At 46.6% G+C, this 19,862-nt stretch overlaps 1 protein-coding gene across 2 annotated transcripts; it reads left to right on the plus strand.

Annotated features, from left to right (window-relative positions):
- Positions 1-223: 223 nt before the first annotated feature.
- pdgfab (platelet-derived growth factor alpha polypeptide b) lies at positions 224-18,696 on the plus strand. Of its 2 annotated transcripts, XR_006362301.1 has the most exons (7): positions 224-914; positions 1,999-2,098; positions 6,143-6,277; positions 7,447-7,637; positions 15,056-15,182; positions 15,797-15,921; positions 16,519-18,696. XR_006362301.1 is itself a non-coding variant. In XM_044051443.1 (6 exons), exons 1-6 carry the CDS (start codon positions 852-854, stop codon positions 16,530-16,532), a joined length of 630 nt encoding a protein of 209 aa, XP_043907378.1. In that variant the 5' UTR covers positions 224-851; the 3' UTR covers positions 16,533-18,696. The 2 variants fall into 2 exon arrangements, 1 of the variants encoding a protein (XP_043907378.1); XM_044051443.1 differs by lacking the exon at positions 15,797-15,921.
- Positions 18,697-19,862: the final 1,166 nt, after the last annotated feature.

Consider the following 19,862-nt stretch of genomic DNA (forward strand, 5'->3'; position numbering starts at 1 on the left):
ATAGCTGAATGGGCTCAGTGATGAAGGGCATACAAATGCACTGGTTGCGGGGGTGGGGTGGTGGTGGTGGGGGGCGGGGGCGGGGGGGCATGCTCTTGAAATCTTAAGTCATCCAACCAACCGACCAACCAGCTCAGCTCCCCTCAGCTGAATAGAAGCACGTTCACCGAAAAGCGAGGGGAGGCGCAACGGGCATGGAGCTGTGGCTTCTCTCTATATCCAGCGGCTCAGAGGCGCAGTGAGTCCATTCACTTCAGAGTCACACACAGCTAAAGAGCAGCGCTGACTGCTGCAGGACTCACAGGCAGGCAGACAGACAGATAGACAGACAGACAGACTCTGGGTAGCTCAATACAACACGGAAAACTTTCTCCCCTGTGATTTTCTGAGAGGATCTGTTGGTTTGGATTTTATTCTCACTGGACTCCTCAGGAGTAGAAAAAAACAACAACCTGTTCAAATATAAGAAGAAGAGCTGCGTGGTTTGATGTCTCAATAAAGTGGGCCGTGTAGTTTGGAGAGCGTTAGTGTGTGAGAGACAAGTGCAATGCGCCTCAGACTTGTCTGCCACGATTGTGCCATTTGCGCTTGAGGAGCTTTTATGTCGTGTCAAGAGGACGCAGTCCAATGTGAATTACAAGAGTCAACTTCCAGCCTCCGCAGCGTTTCACACCTCACAAGCAAGTGCAGCACCGGAGTCTGACTGAAGCCGCCGCGCAGCTCCGACACCCCGGTCCCTCTCCCTCGAGGCGAGGGGATGGTTGTGGATCCTCTGGGGCCAGGAGCGACTCTGCGGCTCCTACACAACAACACTTTCTGCGTGTCTTGGGTTCATTCTAACTTAAAGGGAGATGAGAGCCGCACTTTGTCACTTCCTTTTGTGGACGGCGTATCTGCTGCTGGTCAACGCTGAGGTAAAATTACCAGGTCTCCACTTGGGGCCACTTTCCCCCCGTGTCGACATAGACAAGAGGTGCGGGTTTTTTAGCCCCTGTGAAGGTGCAAAGGTCGCGCATTTCCTCTATGCGTGAAACAAACAGAGCGATAGTTTTGATTCAAAACCCGAATTAGGACAACAATGAGCATGTAATCTGCATAAATGCAAACGAAATGATCTCATTATTAAGTTGTCCCTGTATCAGAATAAAGCCCTCAGTCTAGAATAAGAACATATTTTAAGAGCAGTGTGAATATTTCGATGAGAACAAACAAACACACCAGCTCCAGTAACCAGCGATTGCACCAACATCGCGGCTGCACTTGGACGCCCATCACAGTTATTTTTGGCGTTTGTGCCAAATCTGTGTTCAGCCTGAGCCAAGTGGGCAAACGTTTTGGTTGGGCTAAGCGCTTTCATGGGAACCGCTCCGGGCGATATAAATAGGCACAGTCTCTGTAACGCTGCACGCTTTGCTCAAGTCGAGGTGCGTGCGGCACCGCAACAAGTGCACCCCCGAGGTCCGGGTCAGTCTCGCGCTCCTTATTCCTCCAGTTGAGTGAAATAATGATTCAACACTCGCGGGGATTCTTTTGAGTCTCGTATTCACATCGGCCCAAAAATCATCATCACTAAAAGTTGAATTGGTTTGAGACACAATGTCATTTATCAAATCATTCTATCTATGTCATTTTAAAATGCTTACTGTATAATGATGCGTGCCGAACTCACGAGAGCACATGCCTGTATTACAGTGTCATTACTCTTCAGGTATGTAACTGTATTAATGTAAAGGAAACTTGTGAAGTAAACTTGAATTGCATCATTTCTCAAGGGGGATTCGGCACAACTTCTCTTTAAGGAGGGAGGGGGGTGTCAGACGGACTCGTTAGTTGGCGTGTAGTTGCCAAACCTCTGAAGCGCTGTCGTCACTGTGGCTGTTTAAACTCGGCACAGTCTTTTAAACAGACAAACCATTACACAGATTTCGCCACTGACACGACACACCGCTGTAACTTTCCTCTGTTGTTTTTGTTTGATTTCTTTGCCCCCCCCTCCAGAAGGAAGTGGAGTTTCCCCAGGAGCTGATAGACAGACTGTCTCACAGTGAAATCCACAGCATCAGCGACCTCCAGCGGCTACTGGACATTGACTCCGTAGGTAAATTGTGCCCCTTGATACTTCCATCACCACAGATGTTGTATTTTGATCCCAATGCACTAGATTTCACACCACGATTACATCAGCGGTGCCTTCAGTGGCTGTAAAATAACACTCCATCATGACATCACCTTTTAAGTTTGGCCCTCATGGACGTGCAGCGGACGTTTGTACACTGAATTGCTTAAAGATAAGGAGAAGGATTCAGTTCTACTGTAATCGTTAAAGGAAACCATGCTGTCACCATTAATGGTGGGTGACGTTTGCATGACGTCGCCGACATATGAGATGCAGAGCGTTGTACCTGTTGTTTTGGCACATTATTCCAAATATTACACTCAGCAGGGCATGAGTGAAACACGCGCATGACATCAGCACTATCCAGGAAATTGCTGTGGGATCTGTGGCGTGCTGGCGAGTGTGATAAGTGCCTGTGCTGAACATGTAACAGGGGGCGGGCAGTTTAATGGCGTGTATTCTTCGTGCTGCTGGCGTTATAGCGGCCTGTCACATACTGGTTTTAAAACTGTAATGTCAGGTGAGTTGCTTCGGCCTCGTGGCGAGGGACCGCGCTATCTCAGACTGTCATAGATTAAGTTACAGGGTGTGCTGGAGGAAGTTGTTTCCCCCCTTCACATGAGCCTCTATTTACACAGGCCCCAGTCATATATCAAAACTGAGAGCTCTACTCTACAGATGTTGATGGAACGAGGTAATTACTTCATTTACTTTAACAGTCCACGCTGATGTAAGCCGCCTCACCAGTCATAGCTCATTAGTAACCTCAAAACTTGTATGCAGTGATATACTGTAGCACTGGAGCGGCTCTGTCACTCATTATGTTCTTCCGTGTAAGCACATGATTGCCTTTCTGATGGATGTATCAATTAGCCCCGTGTTGTTTTCGAAGATGTCTTATTCATTCATTCACAATCAAAACAAACCTGCTCCCGACGTCACCTTGCTTTACACCGAGCCCTGAATAGATCCCCGGAGCACCTCTAGCATGTGAAGAGGTGTTTATAATTGAATTAACATGTCTTTCTTCAAACAGAGGAATGCTTTGCGGGGTAACAGTAGTAGGCTGATTATTATTACGAGGACATAAATCTGTCTGAGGGCCAGCTTTGCGGCTCTGGACAGCCCATTAAAAGACCTCTGACGCCAGCCAGAGGGGTATTTTCAGTGCTTTTGTTGCGGATGGCAAGGACAGTAAAGCTACCAGTATAGAATGAGCTGCAGGCTACATGGTATAGCATGTCTACCAGGTGATGCCACTTAATGTACGATCAAAGAATGACTGATGTATTCCAGTATGTTGTTTTAGTATTTTATCGATCTAGACAGAGATTGTGGTTGTTTTTCTTCTGTGTAGCACTTGCTTATTATCTGATTATCTCCGACACTGGAAAGATGACTTTATAAGTCAGTGTGTGTAAGGATGGATGTGTCAGGACAGTGGGAAGGCCTGCAGGGCTTATCTAGCAGCTGTGTGTTGCACTTAATGCTCAGCACAGACTCGGATTTGTTTTTCTGTCCGTGTGCACACAGCGCTGCAACTTTGGTGTCTGCAGCCGTGAGTGACAGACGAGACGACCCTGCTGAAGTCTGCGGATGGTTGTCTGGCCCCTGAGGTGCTCCTCTCCATTGGTTTTCCTCTTCTCTAACCCCGTCTCTCTCCTGAGGTGGCCCCCCCGGCCTGCCTGCTCTTATCTCGCTCAGTGAAAGACACTTTGACAGAAAAGGGAACCTGACTCTTGGCATTGGGTGGAGGTGGAGGAGGAGGATGGAGCTGGATGCAGTCACACTTCGCTCCGAGGGCCTGAGAGTGGCTGTGCATTGCTTTTTTTGTTTGTATTCATCTCGTGTTTAGTTGGTTTACTGGTAACCTCAGTGTCATAGAAACAGATGATGTACTTTGTACCTGCCCTCACAGTATAAGAGATCATATGACCTAAACACTCAAAGAGTCAAGGAGGAGACACGTATAAAGAGAACCACTGTGACACTTATTACAGCAAGTCAATAACTGGTTGACCATTTGTACAGGGAGAAAAAAAGAGGATGAGGGTTAGTGGAAGGGAGTTAAAGGCCCCATTTATGGAGTGATTAATTTTAAAGTCGCGACTCGTGCCCAGAGAGTGTCTCCTGTCCTCTTTTCTCTTGTCCAAAGTCTTCTGAAATTGTTTTTATTTCTTAGTCACCTGGAACCAACAGAGGCCCAAACCCCTCGCTCTACTTTTCCTGTCTCCACCCTTCGACAACCTTTCTCACTCTGTCGCTTTTTATTTCTCTTGTCTCATTTTTTCCACTGTGTCCTCTTGCCTGATCACTCTGATCGCCCTCTTTCTCAATTTTCCCTTTCCACCTTTCAGTGTACAGAAGAAAAAAAAAAACCCACACACAACAGAAAGGTCCTTTTATTGTGCTGAAAAGGGGACTCTGCAGTCTATAAAGGACTTCTTTATGTCCTCCTTCCCTTTCTCCCCTCCACTCTGACACAAACTGTCTCCGGGTGGCCAGTGGTGTGACGCTCTCCCTCACTCCTGTCCTCTCCTTTGACATGGGGGGGGGCGAAGAAAGGGATGTGTGCACAGTTTGAGGAAGCACAGTGGGTGTTCTGTCAGTGACCTGCCGTGTTAAAAGGTTGTGAGGTAGAAAACCAGCCAGCTGCCACAATGAATCCACTTGACAGTGCAAAGGGTGCAGGTGTGTGTCTGCACATACGTGTCACGCACTGGAGAGCATGTGCGACATATGTACAGCACGTTAACGTGTTCCAGAGTCTTGTAGCTCTTTTCGCTTAAGCGCAGTCAACACTTCCTTTCTGCGGCACCTTTTGTTGCGGGTCACTGGTCGCGTGACTGACGGAGTGACAGCGTAAAAGGAACTTCTCATTCTCTTCTCTCACAGAAGTCAAATAAACCAGAGGTGGACCGAGTATAGGAAGAGAAAACCAGCTCAGGTGACACAAAGTAGAAGGAAGAGTGGAATGTGTTTGCTTTGTTGTGCTGGTGTACATTTGGGTTTAGCATGTTAAGGAGGATAATGAGAAGGGTTTGCTTAAGTGTGAGTGTGTGTTTATGTTAATTGTACAGGTGTAGGACTGTGTTGTCCAGGTGGGTGTGTCTGCCGTACATACAGACAGGGAGAACCACCCACTTAGCAAACACGTTCAGACTCTGCTCTTTGGGAAAGGGCAGTATCCCTCGAACAAGTTTTATCATTTTATTGCTGCTCAGGCACTCTTCATATTCTGGGTGGGGACCAAAACAAGCACACTTTATCAGGTGACCATGACTGTGAAGGAGCTGAGCTGGCTATATTAGACTGCAGGAGTCTGCCTTGCACCATAGCAAAACATGTACTTTTCCAAGCCAGGGAATGATTGAAAAAGCAAACATTTTCAGGTAAATGAGAGACGCGAAACCACTAATTAGGCGCAGGTATAATGGAAGCTGAGTACCACCTATTAAATGACCACTTTAGTCCTATGTGTGTCTATGAAAGCTGGTTGTTTTTGAAAGACTCATGCTGACTCACCTGCATCCAGAGACTTTATTCGGGCTGGGAAAGTTTTTCGCCAAATGAGTGAGTGAGTGAGTGAGGCTGACACACAAAGCTTGCAATTACACAGAGGTCTGTGTAAAACTGGGCCTCCTGTCTGTACCCTGTGTGCCCTGGACTGTTTACCTCAATTTGTGATCAGTTGTCTGGCCATCCGCCCGTCGGCCACAATACAGGAAGGGATCCAAAAGCCCCGAAAGGGAATCAAAGCATGTGTTACATGCAGCACAAGCAGCCACTTGGACGTCACCATCTCATTATGGTCGCGTGACTAACCCACGTATTGTTTGTTGTGGAAGGGGTATATAAAACATCAATAGTGGATCACGTGCGGCCTTCTGGGGAGGCAAGCCAGACAACCACCACAGTCATTTGACAATGTGAAAGTGGTCACACACACTCATCGCGTCTTTATTGTTTGAGTAAGTCTCTTGTGTTTGTGACATCATTAACATGACTGCCTTCTATTCCGACGAGGTACGGGAAATGATGTTATCGAGGAGCCCAAGCCCCACAGACACCACAACCACCATAAGAACTACTCCCGGCACCATGGCCACTACAATGACTTGAAGAGTTCCCAGCTCCACAGCAGACGCAAGAGGAGTATTGGTAAGATGAAATGAATATCGCAGTATACGAGTGTTGGAGATTGCCTCATGTTTACACTTGCACACTATATACATCACAAGGTATTACTGTGTCATGATGCCCCCCCCCAAAAATAGCCACTATCTTCAAGATCACCCTTGACATGTGAGTTCCCAGGGGAGGACACTGATCACATTATACCGATGTCAAACAAAGCTAATAGTTAGTGGCTTTTATATTGCTCTTTGTGGACAAAAAGGAACCATAATGAAGACATTTACCCTCTATTTATGGCAATCGAGGAAGCATGAGAAACAAGACTGGTGTGCGAGGGTGAACAGAACGTCTGACATGAAGCCTTTTAATTGGCCAGAGGCTTGGAGATCTAAGACACACGCGTCAGGAGAGAAATATATCCTTGAGCGTGGAAATTCCAGGCATTCAGGGTTCAAGTTGCAGCTTGTCCGGGCTCTCAGTCAGATTTCTTCATAAAACGCCATGCGGCATGATATCTGATCGAGGCATGGAGAATACACATGATCTGTGTTTTAAAACATCTCGCAGCAGTGCAGGATAAAGTGGCTGGCTGTGTTTGATATATGTGTGAATGTTACAGTATACCTATTAGGCAGCTGTCCACACAAACCCCCTCACATCAGTTCTACATGATGCATGTCATTTTTTTATACATAATGGTATCTTACTGTACACCTCGTGTAGAGTGCCGGTTTGGAGCATTCAATCTGAAGTGAAGGCTTACTGCTTACCTCTTTTCCCCAACAGGGGTCAAAGGTCATTATTAGATTCCCCCCCTGGTGGACATTGAGGTTTTCTGGCCTAGTCATGCTGCATTAACCCCAGCGTGACCTCTGAACAAAGGAGCAGTCTTTTTTGTGTTTCACTGACTTGATCCCAAAGCTCCTTAACTGATATGAGATCAGCGCTTTGGATAGCATGTCTCCTTAAGAGCCTTATAGCAGGTTGGGGTGTGATCTGAGGTAGCTCCCACACCAAGTGAGTCATCAAATAATGAGCAGGGAAGGAATGCAAAGAAGCACCTCGGAGGGAAATGGACAAATGAGAAAACAATACCTCAGCATGTGCTTGCGTTTGGAAAAATGTGTCACTGAACGCTCACGAGAGAGAGAGAGCGTTGAATTGACTCCACCCTCTCCTTGTCCACCTTCCAGTAGAGGAGGCGGTCCCAGCGGTGTGTAAGACGCGGACGGTGATCTACGAGATCCCCAGGAGCCAGGTGGATCCCACGTCTGCCAACTTCTTAATATGGCCGCCCTGCGTGGAGGTGAAACGCTGCACGGGCTGCTGCAACACCAGCAACATGCGCTGCCATCCTTCCCGCAAGCATTACCGCACCGTTAAGGTAAAACACAAACACCCACTTTCACACACAGTCACTTCAACACACACACACACACAAGGGATGAGGGTAATCCTGTTTATTGTACACACACAAAATCGACACTTTCAAGTGTGAGTGAATCACACAGGAGGCCAGGGTGCTGTAACCTGTCTTCCTTCACACTTATCTCCTACCGTACGCCTTCTTTTTTCTTTAAAGCCACTCTATATTTCACACTCACCCTCTGCTCTGCGCCTCCTCGCCCTTTGCTGCCCCTTCCACTCACTCACTCCTGCCATTTCAGCCAGTCACCTCTCCCCTCATCACTTCATCCCGGAACAACAGGCAGAGAGAGAGAGAAACAGTCTCCTGTATCTTGAGAATGTCGGAGTGTCAGTGGTGACTGCACAGCTAGTCCTCCGCTCCATGTTTGTTTTGCCCTTTTGTCTTTTCTGGGCGCAGGTAGAAAGCAACAGGGACAGAAGGGGGTTGCACTGTTCTCAGAAGCTCTTTGGCATCGGCACCTTGAAAACATGTCCGTCTGCTCAGGATCAGAGGAGACATCACGGCTGGAGTTGAGTCATAATTTCTGCTGTATTTACACGACAGCCTGTTAGCCGGGGCACAGCTCTGTTTGGAGGTATGGGAGTTATGTCCTCTGCTCTGGAAGAGTGAAAGACGACTGTGGGATAAACAGGATGGCCTGGAACACTCCAAACAGCTATGTTTGTGTTTCTCTTTGAGTCTATCTCTGCTAGACTCTATTGTCTCTGCTCGTTAATCATCGTGATCTTGCCTGGCCATGGGCACTGGGACATTGCTTTCTTCATTCACCTCTTTAAAGATGCCGCACTTGGCAGACGTGCAAAGTAATAAAACAAATACCAACCCTGCCTGCTGCTGTCTCCTTCCTTTTGGCACACTGGCACAGGTCAGGGAGATTCCATTGTGGATATGAGGACATGTTCTCTGATCCCCTCTTTGAAGCAAAGTGTAGAGTCGGTTAGACGGCACTGACGCGATGGCCGTTGTGGGGCAGAGGGCATTGCACCCAGGGCACGGGGTTTATGGTCAGAAATGCTGACTCAAAGTGCTGTAAAAGAGTCAAGTTCTGCTGTGTAGCACTACCCCGTGTGCCTGTGTGTGTGTGTGTGTGTGTCTGCCTGCACGCAAGCTCGTCTGTCTCTCCATCCGCCAGACACTCGGTGTCTGTTGTCGTCAATAGGAGCTCTGTCCTTGATTACAGCGACCAGGAGGGGACGGAGAGACTCTGACGACGGCGGACAAAACTCTCCAAGGCTTGATTCAACTATTCCTGGAATGCTGCAATCCATGCAACTTTGTGACCATGTCCCCCTCATGACACCGAGGACAAAATGAGCTCACGGACTGCAGAGGGGAGACCTTCAGGCATGTCGCGCAGGGTGTCACGGCTGCCGATTTGGGCCGTGTGGGCCCAGCCATGGGTGATGGGGGCTTAGAGGCATTGTATATGCCGAAAGGTCACCTCAAAGGACTCCTTGTCCTTTCTCAAGCAGTTGATCTGAATTGGAGTTCAGTTTGTGTTTCTCCCCCCCCATTTATTAGAAAGATAAAAATGTTGCCCTGGGTCTGACTTGTTTTCCTCCTGCTTGCCAACGATGTGTTTCTTTCCATCTCATGCCAGTATACATTTGTTCTAATGCGCCTTTAGTCATTTATTCCCATCTTCTCTTTCTCCAACTAATTCTTTTTTAATGCTATGAATCCAAAAAAAGAGAGAGCGGGCCCGTGCAAGCCCTGTACTGTGTAAGTCTTGTTCAGTGGCAGTGAAATAAAAGGGAAAAATCTGAGTAGGATCAGCTTGAGGGAGGAGAAGGAGCAGATCTTAAAAATGACTCTCTCATATTCTTGTTCTCCCCCCCCCTTCATGGGTTTAGCATTTGACTAAACTCTTTTTGCACGTGTGTGGGAGCAGGTTGTGTGAAGTACAACCGGAGAAAGAGGTGTTTGTTGAGAGTAGATGATGTAACTTTTTAATACAACTTTTTTATCCACTTTTTTTTAGTTTAGGCTACATTTTCTGTGTTCACGGTGCAGCGTCAGTCATCACGCTTATAATCAGCATCCCACTCGCTGCCATGCTCGCCCTCGCTGATGTCACATAAGAACACTGGGAGGTATCCTGCTCCTCATCCTTCACCCGGCGACCGTTCAGCATTTAATTCAAATGTGATTATCGCTGTACTTTGTAACAGTCAGTGCGATTAATGGCTGTTATGAACGCCTGTGAAGCGGAGTGACACTACAGTTGAAAGTCTCATCCAATCAAATCTGTCCAGAACTAACTGCTGTATAAATCCAGGTGTTCCTGAGTACAGTAACAGTCCAGAGTCCCAGGGATTACTTTTTACACCTGCATGTTTTTGGACATTTTTTGTTTGAGGAAAAGATGCAAACTGAATTCTTCAGTCGCCTTCACATTCCTGCACCTCGGCTCGCACCTCCAGTGAGAGCATGTTCCCTCCTCTGATCGCTGTGTGTCGATTAGAATTGTTCACAATCCAGATAAGACGGGAAGAGGGAGTAATGAAAGTGCATGTCAGTGTTGACTCTGCGTATCGTCGGTATTTTGATACGCGAGGTGAATTCTCCCTTTGACTTCCTGCTCGCCTCCGTCCTCGACTCTGCGCGGCTTTTTCCCGAGTTTGACACAAAATGAAGTTGCAGTCTCAGTGTGCATATGTCTTTGTGCATGTATGGGTGCATATGTATGTGTGTGTGAAATGTAAAGGCCTCAATGTTTGTTCTCCGTTCTGTGGGGCTGAGTAAACAGGACAAAAATGGCGCTGTCATTCACCCTCTCACTCATTAACGCTTAAGGCCTCTGCAGCACATTTTGGTCTCTGGTTTATCATAATCCCATTCGAGTCCCACAGTGTAAATCAAAACAGGCTTAATTACCCTTTTTTTTTTTCCTGCTGCAAAATGGCATTTCTATAATCACATTCTCACATTATATGAATCCTGTAATTTCTTTTATTCAGGGAGTCACTGCATCTGTCAGAGCACTCATCACATGTGTCATAAGTGCGTTATCGGTGTGCTATAATTTGCAGACACTTTTGGTTCCTCTCATTTGGTTTGGGTTTAGTAGCTGAAGAAGTTTCAAAGCAAACATGTTTTGCAGAAATTAGAAATGCACATCTGTGCAAACGTGAGAAAGAGTTTGTGTGTGTGTGTGTGTGTGAGAGAGAGAGAGAGAGAGAGAGAAAGAGGGCGTGTTCCATGCAGAACTCCACCGCTGCTCCACGAGAACAAGGCCATTTATGTGAAGCGGCAGCAAGAGGAAGACGGGCGGCGGAGTAATGAAGTGTTGATGGCTGCGGGATCAAAGTGGAGGTTGACAGCAGCCAGGCGGATACAGCCACAGCGCTGAGTGTGGGGGTCCACACATCTCTCTGCACTGGCCCTGGCCCCGACCCCTACACACACACACACAGAGTGACAGTGGGTCAGATCCGGGCATGGGGGAAGCAGTAGCTGTAGCCCCTGTGGTTGTGTGGGACCCTGACTTACGGGGTGTTTCATAAATAAAAGACAGTGTGACGGTGATACAGTGAGCGTGATTTATGATCGTCTGAGGGGTCCTGTGGATTACGTGGGGTGGGGGGCCGGGGGGGAATGAGGGGCCTCCCCGTTTGAAGTCTCTTGCAGCTGTGAATTATTTTCCCTTTGATTCACTCAGCTCTTCTACTATATGAAGAAGGGTGAGGGAGTTTGCGTGTATAAATGTGTGTGTGTGTGTGTGCGGTGTGCGCGGCGGGGGGTGTGGGCCGGGTCAGAGACCATGGGAGCGTTCTGACCAAGCCAGAAGTTGGAAAGCTTGGCTACTGCTGCACCAGCTGGAACGCATCAGTTCGAGCAGGAAAAGTAGCAGCCGTATTTTAATCATATTTTACTTCATTTCTGTATTTTCCTTGACTCCTCCTCTCCTGTCCTCCCTTTCACTCTTCCCCACTGACTTCAGGCTTGGAGTCTGATTGTCTGTTATGTGAAATCCTTTTTTTCACTCCCTCCTATTTTCCTGACTCTCTCCTGCAACAGAGCCATCTCCCACTCTCTAATTTTACCGTTCTGTCAGTCTCTATGTCTTTTTTACTCTCTCATTAAAACCTTATTTACGTCTGCCTCTTTTAAAATCTTTTAAATGTCTTTCTCATCTGCAGTCGTGTTGTTCCGTAAGAAATCAGCGGAAAGGTTACTCGTGGTGTTCTTTGATATTTGATATTACATAACAGCACAGAGCACACATTGTGGCCAAGGCGGACTGATGCGTGTGCGTGTTGGTTAGCACTTCAGGACAAAAACACTGACCTTTTGAGGACCAATAGTCCTCATGGAGACCGAAACCTGGTCCTAATGAGGCAGAACCTTATTTCTGAGGAACTGTTTAAGGTTAGGGCTAAGATTTGAATTGTGTTGAGATAAAGGTTAGGCATTAACGAGTTAGGGTTTAGATTAGGAATAATGCTGACGTCATGGCAGTGTCCTGTATGTGTGTGTGTGTGTGTGTGAATTGCTTGTGTGGCATCACAAGCCCCTGAAAAGTGTCCAATGCTCTTGTTGTCTTCTCACTTCTCCACACACCACCTATGATGAGGGTTTCCACACTTTGCTGTGAGTGTATTTGTGGGAGGGGTGAAGCAGAGGGCAGCAGCAGGTCGTCTGGGCAGTTTTTGTCTGCTGGTCCGTCTGCGTCCTCTGTGGTTCGCTCTCTTCCTCCGCACATCGTCTTGCCTGTCTTCAGGGTGTCTTTTTTTTTTTCCATCCTCTTCTTTGATTTCAGAAGACAGATGGAAACACAGAAAGCTTCATTACATTCCTCCCTCCCCAGAAGTTTTCCCACCTCTCCTCCAGTTAGTCACAGTTGGAGCATCTCAACAAGAGCTGTTTCTTTACAGTGGAACAAGCTCTGAGTGTCTCCTTTGCCTTATTTTCCTCCTGGCAGATGAATTGACACCCCACCCTGCCACATCCCCCCCCCATTCTCCAAACACACACATGCTGTACATTCTTGTTTATTTTTGCTCAGTTCTGTCACTGTTCCAGTTCACGATGGCCTGCAGTGCACATCCACATCCCCGTTGTGTTTTCCTTGGAAGGCCAAACTAAAACTTTCCCCTCCATCATGCTTTCATCGGTGCTTGATGTGCAGGGAATCCCCAATTAACCCAAACAGGACAATTGGCTTCACACAGAGGGCCATGGAGACACTGAGGACAAACCAAGGGGGGTGCACTTCCCAGAGCCCCTTGCCTCACCCCAACCCTCTGGCTCAGATATTATTCCACAGCCCCTCATGGGACTCTTTCTCATGGCCGTGGCTTTCTAGGGAGTTTAAAGCGGTTTGATTTATACAAAGAGAGTGTGGGGGCCCTTGTCGTAGCATGTGGGTCTCCTCTGATGTATGTTTTATGTGGGAAGTCATTGACTCGGGATAAAAGACTGGTGTTCTTTGTCCACGAGGGGAGAAGAAATAGCTACAAATGGAGGAAAGGGGACATTTAATGCGGATGTGAAGTGTAAAACTTCCAGGATTGAAGAGCAGCATTCCTGTAACATCAACACTTTCTCGTTACACTGGAAACAGAAGACGTCGAAGAGCGTTGACAAAGTGGGCCGAGCACAGGCGAACACGAGTGTTACACCGAACGGTCGCACACGCCTTCACAGACAAATATCCAAGTGATTTGAGTGCATATTAATTCCTGTAGGGAGCGTTTTTAAACTGTTTGAGGGGCAAGAATACAAGTGCGGGGCCTCTCATCAACGGAACCCATTGCTTTAACCATCTGTCAATACCTGTTTGGGTCTGTGTGTCTGTTACTTCCAGCTCTGTTTCCCATAACCAGTGGCAGCAAAGCCATCCGCACACAGACCGCTGCATACTTCTCTCCCTCTGATCCTGTTCGTCAGCTAATTAAGATTAAATATTAGCAGTGGTTTCTGGGAAATGCTGTGATACTGTTGATCATTTCTCTATCTATCCTCCCAATGTTAGTGTCAGTGTCAGTAAATATCCCTTGTGGGTAACCCAGACACTAAACGTTAATGGGTAACATATGAACGTCATTTAATACTAGTCATGATCACGGTCAGTCCCTCCCTCTTCCTTAAATAACTCCCTGTGTTTGACCCCTTACCTGCTCTGGCCTTTTTGCCCACTCTTTCTTTCTATCAGAGCCTGATAAGAGTAAACACACCACCACTAACCCAGACACCATTGTCCTCTGTTTGCTCACTGCATATTTCCTCTGCTTACTTACCCTCTTTTCACTCTCTCGCCCCCCTTCGTTCAATCGAAAGAAACTGTTGCAGAGGAGCTACTTTGTGGTATATTTCTGTGTTAGTCGAGTGTCTGCACGACTAATTCAACGTGGAGAGTCAGCCCTGGCATTGTGCCACGGCAGGATAAAAGCGAGAAGGCCTCTCCGAGAGAACGCCTCATGCTGAGTGCAAAGCCGTGTTGCTCATAACACTGACGAGCGTCGGGAGATTGTTAGCCAATATCCTCTCGTGTGCAGTGACCAGGAAGACTGGTAAAAGCAAGGGGATATTGTTTTCATGTGGATTTGGGAGGTTACCTGCCCTTGGCAGTCAGATCAGAGACGGGGAAAAGCATGTAGCCACCTCCATTGAGTTACGCAACGAGATCATCATAACCTCCGCGCAACCTTCTCTGTTCGGCTTTCATCTAAGCTTTATACATCATGCTCTATTCGCAACACACTGAGGATTGGTTGGGTGAAAAGTGGAGGTCAGGCCTGTTCTGTTCTGGACTGGGAACTTCTGTGTTGCTTTTGTGTTTGTTAGAGTGGAAGAAGCTGCTCTCTGGATTTCTACTGCTTGGATTAGACCATGTATATTGTTTTCCTTGCATGTACACGTTAGGCAACACTTTCCCTTACCCGTGGAGAAATAGAAATGCGGTTTAAAATCAGCCTGCATGTCTGAACAAGGAGAGAGGGAGTTATGATGTGTGTCTGTCTTGATGCGGATGCTCCAGGCTCGGAGCAGGGTGGGATCTTCCAGCCTCTCTTTTCTTGCCAGAGTAAACCTTCTCTGGGTGTTAGGACGTACGCTGCGCCCCCTTCATCCTCCATCTCGCCTTCCCCATTGTTCGAGTTTGCTTGGGCAGGGTCGTACACTCACATTCAGTATTTACACATGTGATCAGCAGCCCTTAGAGCACACAGCAAGCGGAACTCAATGCATCAATCTGAGGAATGCTGCCATCACACATCAAACACAGCAAGGCAAAGCAATGACCTGAGTTTTTTGTTTTAATGAATCAGTTCATGAAAGAGTCATCAGTCACAGTGCTGCGCCTCTTGATGCAGGCAATGGGTGCTGGACCTGACTCTGTAGCTCATTTTTGTTTCTCCTCTTCTCCTCAGGTGGCCAAGGTGGAGTATGTCAGGAGGAAACCCAAGCTGAAAGAGGTCTTTGTGCGGTTAGAAGACCACCTGGAGTGCGTGTGCACATCCCAGCATCATGTGGTGGAGCACTCAGAAGCAGAAACAGGTAACAAGGCCCACCGATTTTGTTTGTTTGTTTGTTTATCAATGTCACAGTAAATCAATACCGTCCCAGCATTGCAACCCTTTGCAGACGTTTCACTCTGAGGTTGAGTTTGATGGCCGTGCCCGACCCTCATCCCTATGTCATTGTGCCTCGTCCTGCTTTCCCCCCTTCCTTACACGTTGTCTGACAGCCTTCCTCTGACTCACTCTTTGGCTGTGCACTGTGCGACCCTTTTCTCGCTTCTATCTTGCTTTCAAACAGACGGACACACCTGCGAGGTGGCTTGTTGTTGCGAAACTATAAAGCCTGTGCTCGCGCCTTGATGAGTGAGTGTAAAAGTATATGCGAGCCAGTTAAGGCAGGGTGTACAAAGGCTGCTTGGCATGACAGCAGGTCAATCCGCCAGTGCATGGATCTGACGCTTTTCTCTCCCCGCGAAAACAGATAAGCGCTGCGCTGTGTGCTGATAAGACATCTGAAGTATTTATAGTGTGTCACTTCTTTGCACTCTCTGCGTCCGTCCCAGTGCTGTTGTACCTCTTCCTGTATCAAAAACCCTTCTTCTTGCTTTTAACCCAACTTCCTATCCACCCTACCCGACTTTGTGTTTTCAGGCCACCGTAGGGCTAAGGGTAAAAAAAGGAAACCTAAAAGGCTAAGGCCCAGCAAGGATTTATTGGCGACATAATAAAGTTGCACTCATTACCCAAAGTCCACTGGAGAGCTGTGAAGGGAACAGGTAGGACTTTAGCACCGTGGTGTCCTCTCACCTCTTGGCACTGCACTGGCCCAATCAGGGCGCAAAGTGGTTCCGCCAATCACCATCACCAATCACATCACAGCCAATCAGTGTGAGGCGGGGGATGGCTAAGGAGTTCCATTGCTCTGTGCCCCAGTGCTGCATGTTGATTTTTGTGGCCTGCTGAGCATGCACACTGCACATGTCTGCTTCCATGTCACCGTGTTGTGATTGTGTGTGTTTGCGTGCACTGTTTTTGTTGTGTTACACAGTAATAAGGAAACCCACTGTACGTTTGCTGAATGTCTCATTCTGTGTCTTGCTTTTGTCGTCCTTCGAAATGTTATCACGTCAGCACCGATATTTGTCCTCTGTCATCACTGCCTGCCACTAAAAGAAAAAAGGTTGCTGTCTTTGAAATCTGGAGAAACATAATTCAGGAACATTTTGGGGTCATGCGTCAACTTGTTTGAATTGCATGAGCAAGTTGATGCAGCTGCGCACAAAATGCAGTGTCATTCATTTTTTCTTTATTACTCATGGGTTCAATTTGTAAAATGGTGATACTAATTATAGCCTTTTTCCCCTCTCCCACAGTGGACGTGAGGTGAAACCAATCAGAACAATGGACTTCAGTGTGGGAGGGACCTTAAGTAAAGGATGTCATCAACACGAGACCTGCTCTGTCCTCTTCCCTGCTGCTGTGCAACCTTCATTTAAGAAAACTAACATTTCTGTAAAGATGAGAGACAGAAAGACTTAAATAAGATGCCAAAGGTGCTTAAAAAAAAAGAAACAAACTGTGAGGACTTCCTCTGTGGTACACCACCTACTCAGACAACGGAAACCTGCCAATTATTGAGAAGAAAAGAGAAATATGCCGTGGAGCTTGGGTAGGGCGGAAAGAGGCCGAAGGGAGATGATGAAAGGGATTTGTGTTGAACATTTTGACTGACTTTGTTTGAACAAGACGTGCAACAGAAATGGCTGTAAAACAGTTCAATCAAGCGTTCGTGGGAATCTGGTGCTCAGACTGCAGAACAGCAGTGGACGACCTCCAGCTGGGCAACATAAAAGTGCCCTGCCCTGTTCCAATGACTTTTGCATACCCAGGAAGGAAGAGCGATATAGCAAAACAACGGCAAATGTTGGAGTTATGGAGGTGTTTGATTTTGCAAATGACTCTCTGTGGAGCATCAAACAATTTTTGGAGTTTTTGGATGTTTTCTCTGGGTAAAGAAAAAAGCTCTGAGAAGCCCGGTGGTCCATGACTTTTCCCACCTGCTATGTACAGTTCAATCAGAACAGGATGCACCGCTACTTATAAACTATTTATACATGTGGACATTTTATTTTTATCTCTTCCAGTACAAAAGAACAATATGATTTCTTTTTCTTTTTGTTTTATTGTGTTGGACACGTGCAAGAGTCCTGAGTGGTCCTGTTCTTTGACACCTTCAGTATCACAATCTCTGTGTCCTTGTTTTGTTTTGTTTTTGCTGTTCTTGTCATCCGTGTTTCTTATTATATTACAGTATATCTGAATGATGTCAAGTCTTGTATATGGTTTGGATATATGAGTGCAAGGAGGAGATGTGAGTCTCAGTGCAGGAAGATGCTTTATTTTTGTTATGAAATATATTATGCTTACTTATATCCAAGCAGGAAATATGTTAAAATTCTTTTGTTGTGGTTGAATGTCTGTATTTAATCTAATGGAAATGATGCAGAAACAGGGACAGGGGGTTTTAAGAGATGAGGAGGAGGAGGAGGAGGAGGAGGAGAAAAAAAAAGCTGCCTGTGATTGTTTGTGTGTGTGGAACTGTGAAAAGGAGGGACAGACTGGCTCAGACATGGCAACTTAAACGAGTGGCTGCAATGTAGCTTATTCAACGGCCACAAAACAAGCATCCCCAAAACCTTTAGTGTGTCCTTGACAAAACCAAAGGCACACAAATATGCTAGTGTGTGTGTATGTATGTATGTGTGTGTGCGTGTGTGTGTGTGTGTGTGTGATTTCTCTGTTACATGATGCCATTTTACATTCATATCACCTCAGTGTTGATAAGGAAGATGCCTGCCCGGTCTGCTTCAAGAAAAACACACACATGTTGTGCCTGGAGAGAGCAAAGTCCACCTTAAAGAGCGAATGAGCGAGTTGACAGGTGCATGAATGGACTCCTTGTTTAGCCAGTCTTTACTCCTCTGTTGACAGGAGAATAAATCTCTGCAGGATCCACCCCTTTGAAGGGAGTCACACCTTTTGCAGCCACATACCATCAGGACAGGACGATGATGGGCGCTGAAAACAGAAACGGAGCATGTGCCCGCTCTGGAATAAGGAATTACTTACCCCTACCTGTTCCTTTTTAACAGTGACGAATGTGTAACCAAGAAAACAAAACGTCTTCCACCACGCGTTCAAGAAATGTTCAAGAAAAGAGGTTTTTTTTTTTGTTTTTTAAAAAAGTCGAAACAGTGAGTCGTTTCAATTGAATGAGAAATAAATGGAATGAAAGATGGCTGTGTCGTCAACTGCTGAACTGTGAACATCAAATTGCATAAATGGGTGACATGGTGCTACATTTACATCACTGTTCACATCAGTGTAACACTGTTCTCAGTAAACCAGGGACCAGGCTGAAGAAAATGCCATTACACTATCACTAAGTCTTTACTACTTTCCTTGTGGGCTCCCATTGGATAAATACGGCAATAATCATAATTTATATATTTATGTTTTCAACAATAAATATATTTCTGCTTATAAAATTGTTCGCTGGATGTCGAGTCGGATGATTTGTTAGCGGTGTCACATTTCTGTCCAGGATTTTCTTCTGTCTTAATTAAAAACAACACATTGTGAAGTAGCATGAGATCATGGGAGGTATTATCTTCACTACCATTGTTACAGTTAAATTATCCCACCTATGATTCATTTAGTATGAATCATTTGCAGGAGATGAGTACTAAAATGAGTATGACTATCTACAAAAAAACGATTTACGGTAATTTCAGATTTCAACCTGTGTAATGTGTAAAGATTTCTGTCCGACTTTGACGAGATTAGAGTAAATGCAAAGTATGAAAACAATGCAAAGAGTCCACATTGCTGGTGCGGCAGCAGGAGGCCGTACAGAAGCTGGATGTGAGATGTGTTGCATGGTGTATACAGGAAATGTGAGCGTTTGGAGGCTGAACAGGAGCTGGGATTTAGTCCAGGATCCACCAGCAGTAAGAGAGTCGCAGCAGGGGCTTTATTACTTTTCCCTCTGCAGCTCATCCTAATGCCAGGGCTAAGGGACATTTAAGTCCCGCTCCTCTGCACTTCCCCGACATACACCACGCTTATTGCTCCAGGAGGGAGCCAGATGAAGAAGAGCACAACATGAAAGCGAGACAGGATCAGAGAGACAACGTGTGCCAGTGCACTGGAGGATAGAGAGAATGAAGTGTCGATAAAAGGAAGGGGTTAAATTGTTTTTTATTTTTGTTATCGTACATGCACCGCTTCACTCATACACACATGGGGAGCCTTGAAGTGAGGATTGAAGAGTCAGTATGTTCATCATGCAGGAACAAGAAACAGCAGCAGCAGCAATCATGGTGGGGAAAGATGGAAGCTGGAGGATGAAGAGAGGGAGAAGAATGCCCCGAGAAGTGAAAGTGCAATGAGGTAAAACAAGAGGGGAAAAGAGAAGAATAAGGACAGGATAGGGACAGAAAGAATAAGTGGACTCAGGATGTGGGTAATCGGCACCACAGCAGGAGGGAGCAGACAGCGCAGCACTAAGTGGACATGCTTTCATAAACAATGCCAGAAGGAGACGAAGGGAAGGACAAGGTGTGAAGAGGGCTGCTGAATGGGCTCTTTCTGCACGTGTGTGTGTGTGTGTGTGTGTGTGTGTAGTTTAACAATAAGAAGGAGGTCTCCTGGTGTG

This window comes from Solea senegalensis, linkage group LG19, assembly GCF_019176455.1.
Source record: "Solea senegalensis isolate Sse05_10M linkage group LG19, IFAPA_SoseM_1, whole genome shotgun sequence".
Taxonomy (NCBI): domain Eukaryota; kingdom Metazoa; phylum Chordata; class Actinopteri; order Pleuronectiformes; family Soleidae; genus Solea; species Solea senegalensis.

Bases quoted from the DNA above. Each gene is read 5' to 3' on its own strand.
- pdgfab (XM_044051443.1), top strand. From the start codon at position 852: ATGAGAGCCGCACTTTGTCACTTCCTTTTGTGGACGGCGTATCTGCTG. The intron at 915-1,998 runs GTAAAATTACCA...CCCCCCCTCCAG, and splicing joins TGCTGCTGGTCAACGCTGAG to AAGGAAGTGGAGTTTCCCCA. The intron at 7,638-15,055 runs GTAAAACACAAA...TCTTCTCCTCAG, and splicing joins AGCATTACCGCACCGTTAAG to GTGGCCAAGGTGGAGTATGT.